At 39.6% G+C, this 16,936-nt stretch overlaps 1 protein-coding gene across 2 annotated transcripts in view; it reads right to left on the bottom strand.

Annotated features, from left to right (window-relative positions):
- Positions 1-11,828, bottom strand: part of rgs22.L (regulator of G-protein signaling 22 L homeolog) — a 54,376-nt gene extending 42,548 nt beyond the window's left edge. The window contains exons 1-6 of one of the 2 annotated variants that reach the window (XM_018268141.2): positions 11,135-11,828; positions 9,907-9,935; positions 8,202-8,264; positions 6,476-6,688; positions 5,577-5,662; positions 1,995-2,160 (exon numbers count right to left, since the gene is read on the bottom strand). In XM_018268141.2, coding sequence (XP_018123630.1) covers positions 1,995-2,160; positions 5,577-5,662; positions 6,476-6,688; positions 8,202-8,264; positions 9,907-9,935; positions 11,135-11,159 — 582 coding nt within the window. In that variant the 5' untranslated portion in view covers positions 11,160-11,828. The remainder of the gene's footprint in view (positions 1-1,994; positions 2,161-5,576; positions 5,663-6,475; positions 6,689-8,201; positions 8,265-9,906; positions 9,936-11,134) is intronic. The other variant, XM_018268140.2, reaches the window with a different exon arrangement.
- Between the last annotated feature and the right edge of the window lie 5,108 nt (positions 11,829-16,936).

Here is a 16,936-nt window from a genome sequence, read left to right as displayed (position 1 = left end):
GAAACACAGTCCTGCCTGCATTTATCATTCAGACATGCAAGCTAGGGAACACCTCCAGGTGCAAGATAGCCCTTTGCCTGACTTTGGCAACTTTAAATATTTCTAGATTACAGTTGCTGAAAAAGGTCCACAAAATTCTCTGAAGTATCCAGATAGACACATTATTTCTCGAGTGTGCGAATATATATATATATATATATATATATATATATATATATACATATATATATATAGTGGTGTGAAGGATCAGCACTCTCCCATTAGTTTAGTGAATGAAGTGTTGTTTTATTGAATACACAACATTAGATCCGACGTTTCAGGACATCCTTGAAAAAGGTCCCCAAGTGGGACCGAAACGTCGGATCTAATGTTGTGTATTCAATAAAACAACACTTCATTCACTAAACTAATGGGAGAGTGCTGATCCTTCACACCACTATCTAGAATATTGATCGTGCACCCCTGCTCTAACAAGAAAAGAGTGCGGACACCAGCAACCATTTTATATTTATATATATATATATATATATATATATATATATATATATATATATATATATATATATATATATATATAGTTAAATGCAACAGCCTATGCCATTTGCCCTTTATATACAAGCATGCTATGCCAGAGGCAAATAACCCATAAGTATCATGCATACATATTACTAATATATCAGCAACATTTTGTTTTGTAAACATAATGATTCTTCAGTTGCAGTCTTCATAAATGAGGCTGCAATTATCCATCTTTGTGGTTGTCATTGAATACTGGTAAGATCGGTTTCATGGACATAGCAATGAAGGACTGTTAAAAGCAACACCAGATCCAAGGTGACGTGATTTGGAACTTGATAGCATGGTATAGCATTTTGTGGCTACTCTGATATTAAGGAACGGTAAGCCATTTCTAGTTCTAAACCTAAGCGTTGTGCTCCATAGCTACAAAATCATTATATTATAACCGTATTCACCAAAAGATATCCAGAATATTTTCTCTTCTTGAAAGGGCAAACAAAGCCCCTTTTTACCACTTCAGTTCCCTGCAAAGGCTTCCTTCCCCCCAAACTATGCCGGTCACCCCACTATGGCCTGCTGCCCTCTACCACTTAATAAAAAGCAGAGAAACACGTTGGGGTTGCTAGCAACCAACTCTAGCAGCTTTAATGCCTCTCTGATAGTGATCGCCAGTCAGGATAATATACCAATCAAGCCGAAATGGTCCTGGCTGCAACTGTGCCTGTTGATGGCTACCAAGAGGCCAAGGATAGGAATTCAAGCAACCAGAGATGGAGGCCACAAACCCTTTTATCATTTTTTTTTAAAAAAGAAGAATAAGGACTCTTTGGGCAGACCTAATTTGAAGAAAGAGGTTTTGTTCTCCTGAAACTTTGCTTTTCATTTGTTAGCTACACACTTATCTGTGCAGCAAAGTAAACATTTATATTACAGTAATATCTGCAGACTTAAAGGAACAGTAACACCAAAAAATTAAAGTGTTTTAAAGTAATGAAAATATCATGTATGGTTGTAACAACCTGCTATGTTTGCTTCACAAACACTACTATTGTTCATATAAACAAGCTGCTATGTAGCTATGGTGGAAATTGAAAAAGGGCTATATGGCACAGGTAGTGGATAACAGATAACATCATTATGTTCTACAGAGCTTTTCTGCTATCTGCGGTGTAATCGGAGCCTTCTTTCCTTTGAATGGCTGCCCCCATTGCTACACATCATCTTATTTATATAAACAATAGAAGTGTTTCTGAAGCATACACACTAGTTTTCCAGTGCAGGGCAACACTGCATTATATTTGTATTATTTCTTTTTCTGATGTCACTTATCCTTTAACAGAAGCATTAATTATACAATATAATTAATTATACAATATGAGTAGTAAAATCTCAAACTGATGAGACCGGAGCTTTGACTATGTTATATATGTGAGCTCTGGGGTAACAAATATTCAGAACCCATGAGTTAAATATACCTGGCCAAGCGTGACAAAGAATTTTTGCATGATGGTGTGATCTGTGTTCTCAGTTTTTGTCAAAGCAGCACTCTCTTTTCTGAGTTCCCATGGCTGGTACTTTGGGTCAGCAAGAACTGTCACTCCAGAGTTGCTCACTCTTACCTGTGACATAAGCTTGGCAAGTCTGCAGACAAAAAAAACACAACACTGCAAGCATAAATATGTGATGGCCAGTCGCTGGCTCTGAGGGTGGAATAAAACAGCAGTGCCAACATCTACTAAACGTCTTTTTATAAAGTTATTGCAAGTAAAGACTCCACAGCAATGTAGCAACAAAAATGGCCAAAGAGCAACTAGAGTACTGTACATAAATGGTACATTCCTTAACCTTTGTTCTGTTTCAGGTTCTGCAAAGGTTTATCAGTGTTAATGAAATGTTCATTAAATCTAAAAAAACTCTCGGACATGAGCAAGGTGTACTTTAGTTACAGTAAAGCTGAATTGTTGCTTTCTGCACAAAAATATTTGACAATAGTATAGAAAAAAAGAAGGAAATAAACAATAGTCAGCCTAGAGGTCAACATTCTCTCTATTCTCTCTACAGGAATGTCCCTTCCCTATAATGCCTAAATCCCACTACGGTTACTATGGTTCCTGTCTTGTGAAGACTAAAGCATGTGTTTGCCTGGAGTCAACGTTGTGCATCTTTACACTCTGGCCTCCCTATGTAAAATGATCCTTGTGCTTTGGGTAATGGAAGCATTTCTGTTGTTATACAAAAGACCAAAGTCAAAATGAAGAGGTTTTATGGCCACCAAATGCCATTAGTGTAGTTTCCCCACACATCAAATGAGAAAGCCTGGGAGGGTACATGAATGCACACAGGTTTGCAGAAGATGTCAGTAGTAACATAAATATCAGAATGAACATGAATAGACACAATCATTGTATGCATTGATTACATTCATTAAAGGCGTGGTTCGTCTTCAAGTTAACTTTATGTATGTAGAATGGCCTATTTTAAGCAACTTTTCATTTGACTTAATTTTTGTTTTTTTTAGTTTTTTAATTATTTGGCTTCTTCCTTTGACTCTTTCCAGTTTTCAAGTGTGGGGCTCACTGACCCCATTTTAAAAACAAATGCGATGTAAGGCTACAAATGTATTGTTATTGTTTTTATTACTTATCGTTCTATTCAGGGCTTCTCCTATTCATATCCAGTCTCTCAGTGCTGAAATTGCAATCTGGAAAGGTGCTGAATAAAAAGCTAAATAACTCAAAAACCACAAATAATAAAAAATGAAGACCAATTACAAATTGTATCAGAATATGACTCTCTACATCATAGTAAAAGTTCATTTATGGGTGAACAACCCCTCTAAAAGTACTATTCATGTTCCTTGAATGTGCATATTTAATGCTGAGTGCATTGGAACATAATTCCAAATTCTAAACACTATTGTGTCTATATCAGGTGAAAATGCAAAACAAAATGCAACTGCACACATAGGGGCAGATGTATCAAGGGTCGAATTAAATCCCTCGAAAGTTGTTTGGGGAATAGAATCGAATTTGGGCAAATTTACACGCTGGAGAATAGTCGAATGGGCGAATATTCGCCCAGCTTATAGTCGCACGATCGAATATTCGATCGAAGGATTTTCATTCTATCGAATGATCGATCGAATGCCTTTTTATTCGATCAAAAACTTTCCCATAGGCTTTTAAAGCAATTCAGTAGGTTTAATCTGGCGAAGTAGGCAGTCGAAGTATTTTTAAAAGAGACAGTACTTCGACTATCGAATGGGCGAATAGTCGCAGCGTTTTTTTTCCGCTCGATCTATTCAAATCATTCTACTCGAGGAGCACAAAAAACTACTCGAAATTCGAGTATTTTTCCCTCTAATCATTCACCCGAGCTTGGTGAATGTGCCCCATAGGCACAAATACACTGAAATTGTGGGAGGAAATGCTGCAATGTGAGTAAAGAAACATGCCCAATTGCATAGAAATTGCACACTGAACTTGTGTTTGTAACGAAGCCCTACAGCCTCCAAGCTTCATGGTCTACAAAACAGAAAAAGTGACTTAGGAAAATGACTGACTAATCTGAAACACAGGTCTGGGTTCTAAGTGTATGGAAGTGTGCACATTCATGTACTTGGTCAGATGGTTTCTTTCCTAACCTCTTTTCTACCAGGGAAGTGGTTATTTCTAGCTAAATCACTAAATAAATCTCTTCCTATGTGGGTTTAAATAGCTATATAAAAGACATCCATTGGCTAGTAACATATTAGCAGCTGTCTCCTGTCGTAAGTAGTGGTGGGGCCCAGGGTAAAACAGGCTTTGCTGGGAATTTTTATTGACATGACATACCTTTAGGACCATCTGCCCTATAGCCATTCAATTGCTTTTGAGCCTGAGCAGCTTGTACAAAACTCATATACCAGGTAATGATATAAAAGGCTCAAAGCTGATTAGTTGCATTGGGCTACTTAACCAGTACTTGGAAACCTTTTATTATATTACTCCCATACATTCCTGTAGACAACTTGTCCTACTATATCTATTATACCCCACTCTTGCTGTGTTTCTAAATGTAGGACAATGGGCAGTCGCTCCTTTTTACAAGCTCTATAAAAAGAAGCATCATTTTTAACTGCAAGTGTTGTGTGCCAATACAGATCCAAATCTGTGCTGAATTTACATTCATAAAAGGTGCACAGAGCACCCAACCTGCCCCACCTGATGAGCAGTGCACAACCGAATTGCACTCTAAAGCTAGCCATAGAGATGCAGATTATTAGCCTATGTGGGATGAACGATCGTCCATGCCAATCTTCCGACATGCAACTAACCATTCAGATTGATATAAAGTAGTAAAGAGAACAAATCACCTGATGCACGTGTATGAGGCAAAATATGAATTGTTAAATAGTTAATGTATAATTAGTTTGACCACTAGGTGGCAGCGTTTCCTAAGTTGAATTGTGAAAGTTGTTGGTACTGAAAAGTGAAAAAAGCATACAGGAACAGAAAATTTGGTGACCATTCTGGCAGTGATAGAGGAAGGGATAGCAGTCTTTGTTGTGCCAGTGTCTACGTGTTATGAAGGAGTCACAGCTTGTGTCTTAAGTTTACACACAGGCAATTAATTGACAGCCTGCAATCGTACAAAAGTTATGTCTGACAAATAGTAGTGACAGTTTCGCGTTGATATCGTCAGAGATATTATCAGTAGCCAATATAAATTTTTAACCTGTCAGATTGACTGAACAACTGATTGCCATTGTACAAAACATGTTGGGAGACTCCTCACCCGGTCCAAACCGTTGCTTTGTATGATGGTATCTTTCATCTATGGCCAGCTTAATCCTGATTCATGAAAAAGCACATGAGCACCAGTGTGCACACTGGAGCATCATGCCCCATTATGGCAGATGCAACTTGATGAGGAAAAAAATGGCAAATTGCATTGGGAAACTTAATTTTTAACACTTTTTGTGCTGCAGTCGTAAATGAGGTTTTAGGTCTCTGTCTATCAACATCATGTATCATCCAGACAAAACAATACAAATGTCTTTTTTTTTTTTACTTTACCTGTACTCAAAATAGCAATCGCTTTTTAGAAAAGCTGGGAGTCTCTCTTTCTTGATCCACTGAACCCCTTGCTCACGATTCAAGCACTGTAAGAAAATTCAAACCTATTGAACAATCTTAAAGGGTATAGGATGTAGTTGTGCTCCAGGGGATCAATATACTGTGCACAACTAATATACAGTCCAACAACAATACAACAATCAAGCGGCTAAAAACTGTTGCTAAAGCGGAATCAGATAACACTGTTATTAATCAATATTCTTATTGAGCTTGTAATGTGAGCTTAGTTGCCCTTTCTAGTTCTGCATGTCATAATGGTAATTATGCTGATAAAACTAAGAAATGTTACGCAAATGTCCAACATTTTTAGTACAGGCATATGATCCATTATCCGGAAAACCATTATCCAGAAACCTCCCAATTACAGGACAGCCATCTCCAAAAATGTTACGTGATTTCCTTTTTTTCAGTAAAAATCAACCAGTAGCTTCTACAGGTATGGGATGATTATTCAGAATCATCTCCCATAGACTCCATTTTAATCATACAATTCACATTTTTAAAAATAATTTCATTTCCCCTGTAGTAATAAAACAGTATCTTGTACTTCTACTTGATCCTAACTCAATAATATAATTATACCTTATTGGTGACAAAACAAACCTACTGGGTTAAGTTCACGTTGAAATTATTTTTTAGTAGACTGAAGGTATCTTGATCCAAATTACTAAAAGATCCCTGATCTGGAAAACCTTATACTGTATAAAAGATCCTATCCTGTATTGTATTTAATTTCTACTACATAATCCTGTAGACTCCTATGTAACATTGGGTTATATAAGTGAAAGTCCAAAATGGGTTATCATCAAGAATATTTTTTATTAAAAATTGAACCGTACCATAATACTGTAATTGATATCAATGTTTAAGTCGGCAGAAGGGGGTTCCCTAGGTTTCAAACCAGTTACTCTTCTGGAAGCATCATAAATGGGATTTGGAGATTCTAGGTCCCGTAACGCTTGTTTCATCTGCTGTTTCAGGTGTTCCGGAACATTATTTACAACTTCGAAGATGCCAAAAGTTTTGTTGAACTTGATTGCTTCTGGAAAGGTCTGTAAGTTAGATACAATTTAATGAGTCTTTTAAATATGGCATACACTGTTAAATGTTTTACTGCAAATTTGTAAGGCTCTGATGTTTGTGGGTGTACGGTAATAACGTTTGAACAAAAGGTATGATTCCATCCGTGGCAATATCTACAGTACAATGAGTTTGTATGTTCTCCCCATGTCTACATGGGTTTTCTCTGGGTTCTCTGCCTTCCTCCAACACTCCAAAAAAAAAATACAGGCAGCGTTATCGGCTCCTGATAAAATTGACGTGTGTGTGTGTGTGTGTGTGTGTGTGTGTGTGTGTATAAACGTGAACTTTTTGAGTTTTTTTTAACTGTAAAATCTGAACTTTTAGTGGAAAAAATGTATTTTAGATTTATTAAATCCCGAAGATGGAAAAAAGTCAGAATACGAAAATACGGCATCTTAGACCAAACGTGGTTGTATATAAGTCAATGGGAGAGGTCCCTATCCTATTTAAAAGTTTCTGTGGTCTGCACTGTAATTAACCTGAAAATCCGAAAAATTGGAGCGATTCGGGAAAAAACTGATACGATTTGGATTTTCGATAAATTATTTCATGTTTGTCCAGATTAAATAGTGATTTTTTTAATAATAAATGAGGTCCAGTCATAGATTCTAGTTTGGCCAAAATTTTTAATGAAAATAATAATATATATATATATATATATATATATATATATATATATATATATATATATATACACCAGACAATTTGTTACTGGTGCACACGGCAAAAGAATTCAATGCCTGTGTGCTGGTTCAAAACAATAATACTATTAATTAGACAAAAAACCTTTTATTCAAAAGGAGAGCAAAAAAAAAACGCACTCACAGGACTTTTAAAGGTGCAAAATCAAAAAATTATATTTATTTCAATGTTTCGGCTATTCACTTAAGCCGTCATCAGGAAGTGAATAGCCGAAACGTTGAAATAAATATTTTTTGATTTTGCAACTTTAAAAGTCCTGTGAGTGCGGTTTTTTTGCTCTATCTATGATTTACTATAACCAGCACCTAGGCAGAAGCGTTTGTTATGTGTGCACCAGAGTTTGGACTTATATATATATATATTTATAAGGGGGGGCCTTTATAGATATATAAGGCCCCCCTGTGTTAAAGGGACCTTAGAGTGCAAGCTCCACTGGGGCAGAACTCGTGACATGAATGATAAATATTCTCTGTAAAGTGCTGGGTAAGGGTAAGGCTACATTGGGCGTTTTTGGGAGATTTGGCAGCTTCGGGCGACTTCGGAAAATGAATTGCTGTGTGCGATTAGCGTTGGTGTTTTTTCATTGTAGCCGGTGCAGAGTGAGGGAAGGCGTTTGGGGAGATTGGAAGCAGCAAAGACGAGGCCATTAGTCGCCAGGCGACCAAATCTCCCCAAAACGCCCAGTGTGGCCTTACCCTAAATGCACTATATAAATAAAGCATAATGATAGAAAGAACCCCGGTGGAATTCCTGAAGGCACAGTAAATAGTATATACTTACTGGCAGGCTCAGGAATTCATTGAAGTAATCTACAAGCAAGTCATCTGTTGCTAAGAAGTCCTCCTAAGTAAATAAATAACACAAAAGAGTGGCATTGTTAGTGGAGGCGAGGAAGTGCTGCACAAGTAGCATGCTTTCATTTCTTCATGCTAATAGCTGTGCAATGTTTGTTGTCAAATATATAATAAAAAAGCTGCAAGTAATTCTGCAAATATTTCTTTAAATCTCCAGGGTAGCTAGATAACACTTTCCCATCTAGGCTATCTCAGGTGGTCATCGTGAACACTCAGGCTTTCTTTAATGGAACCCCTTAATGGAACCCCTTCTCCTTCATGGTTCTGTTGTAATTGCCAAAATAAAATAGTTAATAAAAGGTATGTATACATTTTTCTTGTAGCATTTGCCAAAAACCTCTATAAAAATATTTCTGGTTCTGGAAGGGATCACTTACTGCATCTATAAAAATAAATGCTCTGTAAGGCTACACATGTATTGTTATTACTACTTTGTATTACTCATCTTTCTATTCAGGTCCTCTTCTATTTATATTCCAGTCTCCAATCAAATCAGTGCATAGTTGCTAGGGTAATTTAGACCCTAGCAACCAGACTTGAAACTGCAAACTGGAGAGCTACTGAATAAAAAGCTAAATAACTCAAAAATCACAAATAATAAAAAATGAATACCCATTGCAAATTGTCTCAGGATATCACTACCTCTTTACGTTATAAAAACCCTAGTTTTGACCTCCTAGTAAGGCCAACAGCTATACCTCGGAAAAGAGTGGCGGGCAAAAAAAAACAGCATATAGCAAAAAGAGATGTGCATTGGTGTTAAACAGTGCCGGTGTAACAGATTAATTATACTGCATTGGGTGTAGACTTATCAAAGAATAAACAAAAGAAACATGAGATGACTTGGATTATTTCCATATACGCTAATGACACATACCCCTCTATTGTATTACACCTGGATTGTCGTCATTGGTGTATATATTACATATATATTATTGGATGTCAGGAGAGAGAAGAGAAAACAAAGAGTGATGCCTCTAAAACAGGGGTCACCATCCTTTTTTACCCGTGAGCCAAATTCAAGTGTTAAATAATGTTAGAGAGCAACATAAGCATGCAAAAAGTTCCTGGGGATTCCAAATAATGGCTATGATTGGGTATTGGTAGCTCCTATGTGGACTTGCAGCCAACAGGAGGTTCTGTTTGGCAGTACACCTGTTTTTTAAGCAACTAAAGCTTTCCTTTAAGCCAGGAATTCAAAAAGAAGCACTTGCTTGGAGGCCACTGGGAGCAACATCCAAGGCAGGGGTCCCCAACCTTTTTTACCCGTGAGCCACATTCAAATGTAAAAAGAGTTGGGGAGCAACACAAGCATGAAAAAAGTTCTTGTGGTGATAAATAAGGGCTGTGATTTGCCATTTGGTAGCCTCTATGTGGACTGGCAGCCTACAGGAGACTCTACTTGGCACTATACTTATTTTTTATGCTTATACTTGCTTCAAAGCCAGGAATTCAAAGATAAGCACCTGCTTTGAGGACACAGAGAGCAACATCCAATGGGTTGGAGAGCAACATGTTGCTCACGAGCTACTGGTTGGGGATCACTGATCCAAGGGGTCGGACAGCAACATGTTGCTCAACTGCTAGGTATGTTTGTTTAAAGCAACTTGCCATTCTTCAAAAATACTTACAAAATCATCTTCTGTTATATCAGGGGGCACTGAAACAAAAATGAAATGATAAATTAAAGGCAGTCATTTTGCTTGAACTTTTATATAAATGTAACTCATTTGTAACATTGATCCTGGGATGGACAGAATATACCTCTCACATTCTCAGTAAAAACTCAAAAAGCCCATACATTATTGGGGGTAGGAGGGCTATAATATGAGGGTCAGCAGAACAAGAGGGGGTTTAGTGAGGTACTGACTAATTTGAGATTTCAGTGTATGGCTGCAAGGGGGTCCAATAATTTCTCATTATCACTATGTGGGAATATGTTGCAGGTAACTTGCCCCTTGTTAATCACAGGTCCTTCTGAAAACAGAATACCACTTAATACCCATTATCATGCATCATCCAGCCACAGAAGAAAAAACATTAATTTACACTTTGGATTGGTCACTGACATCCATTTGAAGGGGAAAGAAGTTGAAAGTACTAGTGGCACGGTATTCCATAGCATCAGGAAAGGGGTTGAGTTATAACAATACACCTCTATATGAGATCCCTCTTGGGGTTGAGAAGTTGAATGTACAAATGACAGTTAAATATTTTAATGTGCCCAACCTGAAGGCCTTTAGCTATTGCTTCAGAGGTTCTAGTCCAACAACAAATGGGAACCATAATTTAAACACAGTAGAACCCCCATTTTACGTTTTTCAGGGGTCAAAAACAAATGGTGTAAAATCAAGGAAAATGTAAAATCAGGGAAATGTATTATGCATAATATAGAGGTCGGACCACGAGGGAAAACTGTATCAATTTCTCTAGCACTTGTACTCAAGGCTTCCTGCACTGCTTGGAGCGCTGTATTCTTGGCCCTGATAGGGAGTGGGCCAAACAGTTCAACTTTTTCACAGTTTATTGGTGTTGATGACACATTATGGTTTCTGTCCCATGGCTGTTTATGCATTGCATTGTTCTCCTAATTTGCTATGGTGTGGTTAAATTATATTCTTGTCAGCGGGTGGGGGATCTGTAGTTCAATAATAGCAATAAAATTGCAGACCACGTGATAAATAACTAAGCACAGAGCAAGGAATTTGCCCCCAGGTCCCAACCAATAAAAGCAGTCATGTCTACTATCCCAGCCACCATCCCAGCCAGGGAGAACTCCAAAACCCTAAAGTTAGCTACAAACAGCAGTAACCCACCTGCCCAATCTCTGCCACCTTAGCATTGCAAGCCCTTTCTTACCAGTTGCCAGCCTTTTGCACTTCATAGTGGTGGGAAGTTGGGGGGATGATCACGTGTCCTGGCTGAGATTTATTCACTCCAACACGGTGTTTGACGACCGACAAGGTTGCATTGTAGAGCAGCTCAGCAGATCACGGCAGGGAAGGGCTGGTGGGTAGGGAGAAGTGGCTACATAGCTGCATGAGAACTCCCTGCTCTATTCCAGTGTGTGTAAGGGAAGGTTGCTAGGGAGTTGCACACAGTCTCATGAATGGCAGCAGCTTGCCCCTCCCCGCCCATTGCCTTCCTGAGAGCCATCCTGCAAACTACTACAGATCTAGCATGCTTCTCCCTTGAAGCAATACTGGCACTTCATTTAAAATGCTATTCTTGTGCTCTATGCTCATTCTGAAAAAAGGAAAAGGGGGAGTGGTAAAATTAAAATCAGTCTGAAAGCACTGGCATTCTTCCAACCATAAACTGTCATTAACTGTTGCTCTAAACAGATACTGTCGTTCTCTAAACATGCTTGGCAGAACAAATTCACTCGGGGCAACCCAGTCATCCCCTATGACTCTAATCATTAACCTGGGTGCCTAGTTTCATGTTTCCCTTCTACAGAAAATACACTTTCCAGCCGTATTTCCATTAAAGGAGAAGGAAAGTATTTTTGTGCTTGTGGGGTGCCAAAAGTTATGCACACCCAAGTGATTGTATTTACTTACTCCAATCAGCAGGGTAAGCTTCCAGCTTCCAGCAAGCACCACAAAGTGATCCTCTTCCTGCTTCTTCTTTCTTCTTGCGGCTACACATGTAGTGGCTACACATGCAGCAAAATAAAAAGCCAAAGTTTAACAAAAAAGTCGGCTATTTCATTCTACTGCACATGTGTCTTCACCGGGAAATTTGAAGAGTGAAGATGATCGCTCTTTGGTGCTCGCTGGTAGAACCCTGGGTCAGTGCAGTTTTCTGCCGGCACTGGCCCAGGGTGCCAGGTAAGTAAATACAATCCCTTTGGGGTGCCTAACTTTTGGCACCCCCAAGGTAAAATTGCTTTTCTTCTCCTTTAAAGTGCTGGCACTGTTCTGGCCTTTGATTTTACCAGTGATGCTTTGTGCAACCATCAATCTCTCATTTTATTCAATGTTATGATACTGCACTTGCAAAAGGTCATGAAGTCAGACTGCTGCCCGCTAGTAAGGGATCCTCAGGAAAATCAAAAAGATGGTAGTGCCACGCTGTAATGGAAAGTACAATGGACCAGGTATTTTTTTTAAATAAAAAGAGTCCTAGGATAGTCATTAGAGGGTTGCCTAACAAATCAGAACTCCACGGTGAATCTGGGTTTCACTTTATTAACCCCCTGTGTTTGCACCCTTTCCTGCACTTTGCACCAGGGGCACAGGACTTGTGCTCTACAGAATGGGCATTCCAAATCCTAGTTCCCCCTATGAATATGGTACTTCTAGCTGGGGGAGGCACACAGGTGGGCTACCTTTTCCAGGTGTGAAGCAAGGTCATGTACACAACTGCTTATTGAATGGGTACTAAAGGGACACAGTTTTGCACCCTTAAAGGAGAAGGAAAGCTACGGAGGCATTTTAGTGCCAATAGATTAGCTGCAATAGTGCAAGCTAGAATGCTATATTTATTCTGTAGAATGTTTTACCATACCTGAGTAAAAAGCTCTAGAAACTCTCTGTTTGTTTAGAATAGGAGCTGCAGTATTAACATGGTGTGACATCACTTCCTGCCTGAGTCTCTCCCTGCTCTGGGCTCAGATTACAGTAGAAAAGGGAGGGGGTGGGGAAGAGGAGCAAACTGAGCATGCTCTTGCCCAGGGCAATGAGGTTTAAGATGAAGGCAGGAAGTCTGATACAGAAGCCCATGTGTACACAATAGAAGGAAAGAAATGCAGTGTTTCTTTTGACAGGGGACTCAGAGCAGCACTACTTTGGGGGATTACTGGTATATTTAGAAGGACCTTTCTGATAAGGCTTACTTAGTTTTTACCTTTCCTTCTCCTTTAATGCTCTAGCAGGGGCCTTTGTAACTTACCCTCATGTTTTGGCTGCTACAGGGCACACAGGGAAACGGTCACCAAAAATTGCCCTTTCTCATCCACAACTATCAATCCCATTTTTTAAAACCATAATGAACCAGGGGTCTCTCACACTCTGGTTGCCATACTCTTCAAAGGGTTGTTCACCTTCAAATTAACTTTTAGTATGATGTAGAGAGTGATATTTTGAGACAATTTAAAACTGGTTTTCATTTTTTATTTGTGGTGTTTGAGTTGTTTTGCTTTTTATTCAACAGTTCTCCAGTTTTCAAATTATCCCAGCAACCATGTATTGCTTTGAATGAGAGACTCGAATATGAATAGGAGAGGGACTGAATAGAAAGATGAATAATAAAAAGTAGCAATAACAATACATTTGTAGCTGTACAGAGAATTTGTTTTTTAGTTGGGGTCAGTGACCCCCATTTGAAAGACCACTTGAACAATTGTTAGCCATTCTATAACATACTAAAAGTTAGTTTAAAGGCGAACAACCCCTTTAAAGGGGTTGTTCACCTTTAAGTTAACGTTTGGTATGATGTAGAGAGTGATATTTTGAGACAATATGCAATGCGTTATTTCGCTTTTTATTTGGCAGCTCTCCCATTTGCAATTTCACCAGTCTGGTTGCTAGGGTCTGAATTACCCTAGGAACCAGTGATTGATTTAAATAAGAGACTGGGATATGAATAGGAGAGGACCTGAATAGAAATATGAGTAATAAGTGTGTAGCCTTACAGACCATGTGCTTTAGAAGGGGTCAGTGACCCCCATTTAATAGCTGGAAAGAAGAAAAAGGTAAATAATAAAAAACTATAAAAATAAATAATGAAGACCAATTGAAAAGTTGCTTAGAGTCATTCTAGAACATACCAAAAGTTAACTTAAAGGTGAACCACCCCTTTAAGTTATTCCATACAGCCTGACTTATAGCACACTAAACAAACCAGCAATCACAATGTAAAGTCCCCACAGCACAGTTCCAACCTATGTATATCTTAAAGGCTCTGAATCAACTGATCAGAACTGTAAATGTCAGAGTTTAGTAGATTAATACCTGGTTGGAACCAGAATGTTGCTGTCCATTTACAGAAAGATTTGCTTGATTGGCAGCATCATGAAGGCCCAGATTTTAGCCAATCTAATTGTGGCCAATCATTGGACCACATACTGGTGCATACTGGTGCTCATACAGTTCAACTGAGAGAGGACCATATCTACCACGGTCTTATTGAACAAACTTCCCAACTGGTATCTGATCAAGCCCCAATCAGATATATTTTGGCCCCACCCACAGGCCAGAGCTGACACAGGGTGGAAGCCAATGTTGTCCTGTTTATGGCTAGCTTTACACATGCAACATGACTGCTTATCCTTTCAGTTCTCTGCACTCACTCCTGGTTCTTGAGTCCATGTATCAGAAGCCAGTTCTCTGCCAGCGGGCTTCTGCTACATTGTTTCAGAAGTCACAACCAAAGGTGAAGAGAATAGCCAGAGAGATGCTGCAATTACAGTTACAAATAACGTGAAAACTGAAAATATTTATTTTTTTATCATTTCATTGGAAAGTCACTAAAAATTACATTACAGGTATGGGATTCATTATCCGGACACCCGTTATCCAGTAAGGTCCAAATTACAGGAAGGTCATCTCCCATAGACTCCATTTTAATCAAATAATTCAAATGTTTAAAAATGATTTCCTTTTTTACTGTAAAAATAAAACAGTACTGTGTATATATATATATATATATATATATATATATACATATATATATATATGTATAATCCTTAATGGAGAAAAAACATTCCTATTGGATTCAATTAATGTTTCATAGCCTTAATAAATGGAGATCCAAATGACAGAAAAAGCCAGAACTGGTCCCATACTTGTACTGCAAATATTAGTAGAAAAACAGAACCAATTATTTCTAGAGTTATTGCCGATAACAACCACTGGGAGGCAAAGTATGTACGTTATGGCTATGACAATCTCTGAGACTGCGTTGTAACAGAAATTTCACTGTATTACAGTAGATAATGATAGTCATACCCAGAGGAGATGGATTTCAAAGAATGGGATTAAATTCAAACAGTCATACCTTCCAACAGTCCCAATTTCGACAGCTCAATCCGCAGTCCCGGATTGTTACTGAAATGTATCTCTTTGATCTCCTGCACTGAACAGCCAGAAAAAGATACAATGTTTTTGAAATGTAATTAAATAAGAGGCTTTTGGAGAGCCCAGAATACTCGGCATCTGCACATAGATGCATTTGTAACTATATAAGATAAACAAGGATAGAATTGTAACTATTTAAGATAAGCAGTAGTGATGTGTAAGTCAAGAAAAACTTGACCCACACAGCTTCCCCCCCCCCTTCAATTCTCGACCCGTGCTCAGGGTTGGACTGTGGGTCCCAGGGCCCACCAGGGGTACTGCCCCAGGGCCCCCCCACCCCCGCCCCGCCATGCTGCGCTGCGTTCAAGTGCACGTGCATTTGATTTTTTGCCGCGACCACCGACAAAGGGAGGTCGCGGCATTAAGAAGCAGATCTGGGTGCAGATCTGGGCTGGGGGGGCCAACAAGAGCCGAGGGCCCACCAAATTTTTCCCGGTGTCCCGCTAGGGTTGCCACCTTCTCTGGAAGAAAATACCAGCCTTCCTTTATATTTATCTTTTTTCCCTATAGAAGGAGAATTCAACCTGTGGGGAAAAAACCCGTACCCCCCACCCCAGGGCTAACTACCCCCCCCCCGGGGAAATGCCCTATACTTTGTACTTACCCCTCGGTGCAGATTCTTCCAGCGGAGTTCCATGATCTCCCAGTCAGCTTACAGAGGAGCCGGAAGATGGATGCGTGTAACTCCGCTGGACGAATGTGCACCGAGGGATAAGTACAAAGTATGAGGCATTTCCCTGGGGGGGGGTAGATAGATAGCCTGGTTGAATTCTCCTGCAATAACATTTGGATCAGCCATCATTTTTACAGGCCAGGTGGCAACCCTGTCCCACCGACCCAGTCACATCCTGTCCGTGCTGACCCCCTGCCAATGATGTCACAAAAGAGGCGTGGCAGGCAAGAGCCTATAAAAAAAGGAAGTCATAAGCCAGCAGTCTAAGGCCATGACCCGCAAAAGGAGCAGAGAGGTTGGCCCGTCTGACCCGCGAGTATTGGGCCAGCCCGCACAAGTCTATTGGGGAAACTGTGACTTGCAGCTTAAAGGGCAATTCACCTTCATTAGCAAAACTGTAATAACACATAAAACCTGACCCTAAAATCCCCAGAAATGTGTCAAAACTATCCATAAACTGCCAAATTTTGTAAAATGGATGTGGTATTTAGGGGGTGTGGTCCCGGATGTCGGAATCTGGCAGCTCCAGGTACTCGGGTACTACTCTTCCATACACTTTTCACTAGACCTCAGGCATATAGAAAGAGACCTGCTTGTCACAACAAAGAATGCCAGTCACCGCTCTCATACGTTCTCAGCTAACGGTGCACGTGAGCCCGCCCCTGGTAAATTGCACAGGACACTGAGTCTCCACCCCATCTCCACTCATCGTTACAGCTAAATGTTACAGGTGAGTTATGTCACCGCCCCTTCTCAACCCCTAACGCACCCTTTGCCTGCTGTAGAATGGTACAGCCGCGGTGTGTCTCCGCCCACTTCATTCTCAAGCCTAGAGAAGAAGGGAGCGCGGGTACTACACCTCAGTGAGTGAGCCCTCCCACAACACAGGTGTCTGTAGGAACAAAC

This window comes from Xenopus laevis, chromosome 6L, assembly GCF_017654675.1.
Source record: "Xenopus laevis strain J_2021 chromosome 6L, Xenopus_laevis_v10.1, whole genome shotgun sequence".
Lineage (NCBI taxonomy): Eukaryota > Metazoa > Chordata > Amphibia > Anura > Pipidae > Xenopus > Xenopus laevis.
This window is presented reverse-complemented; position numbering and strand designations above follow the sequence as displayed.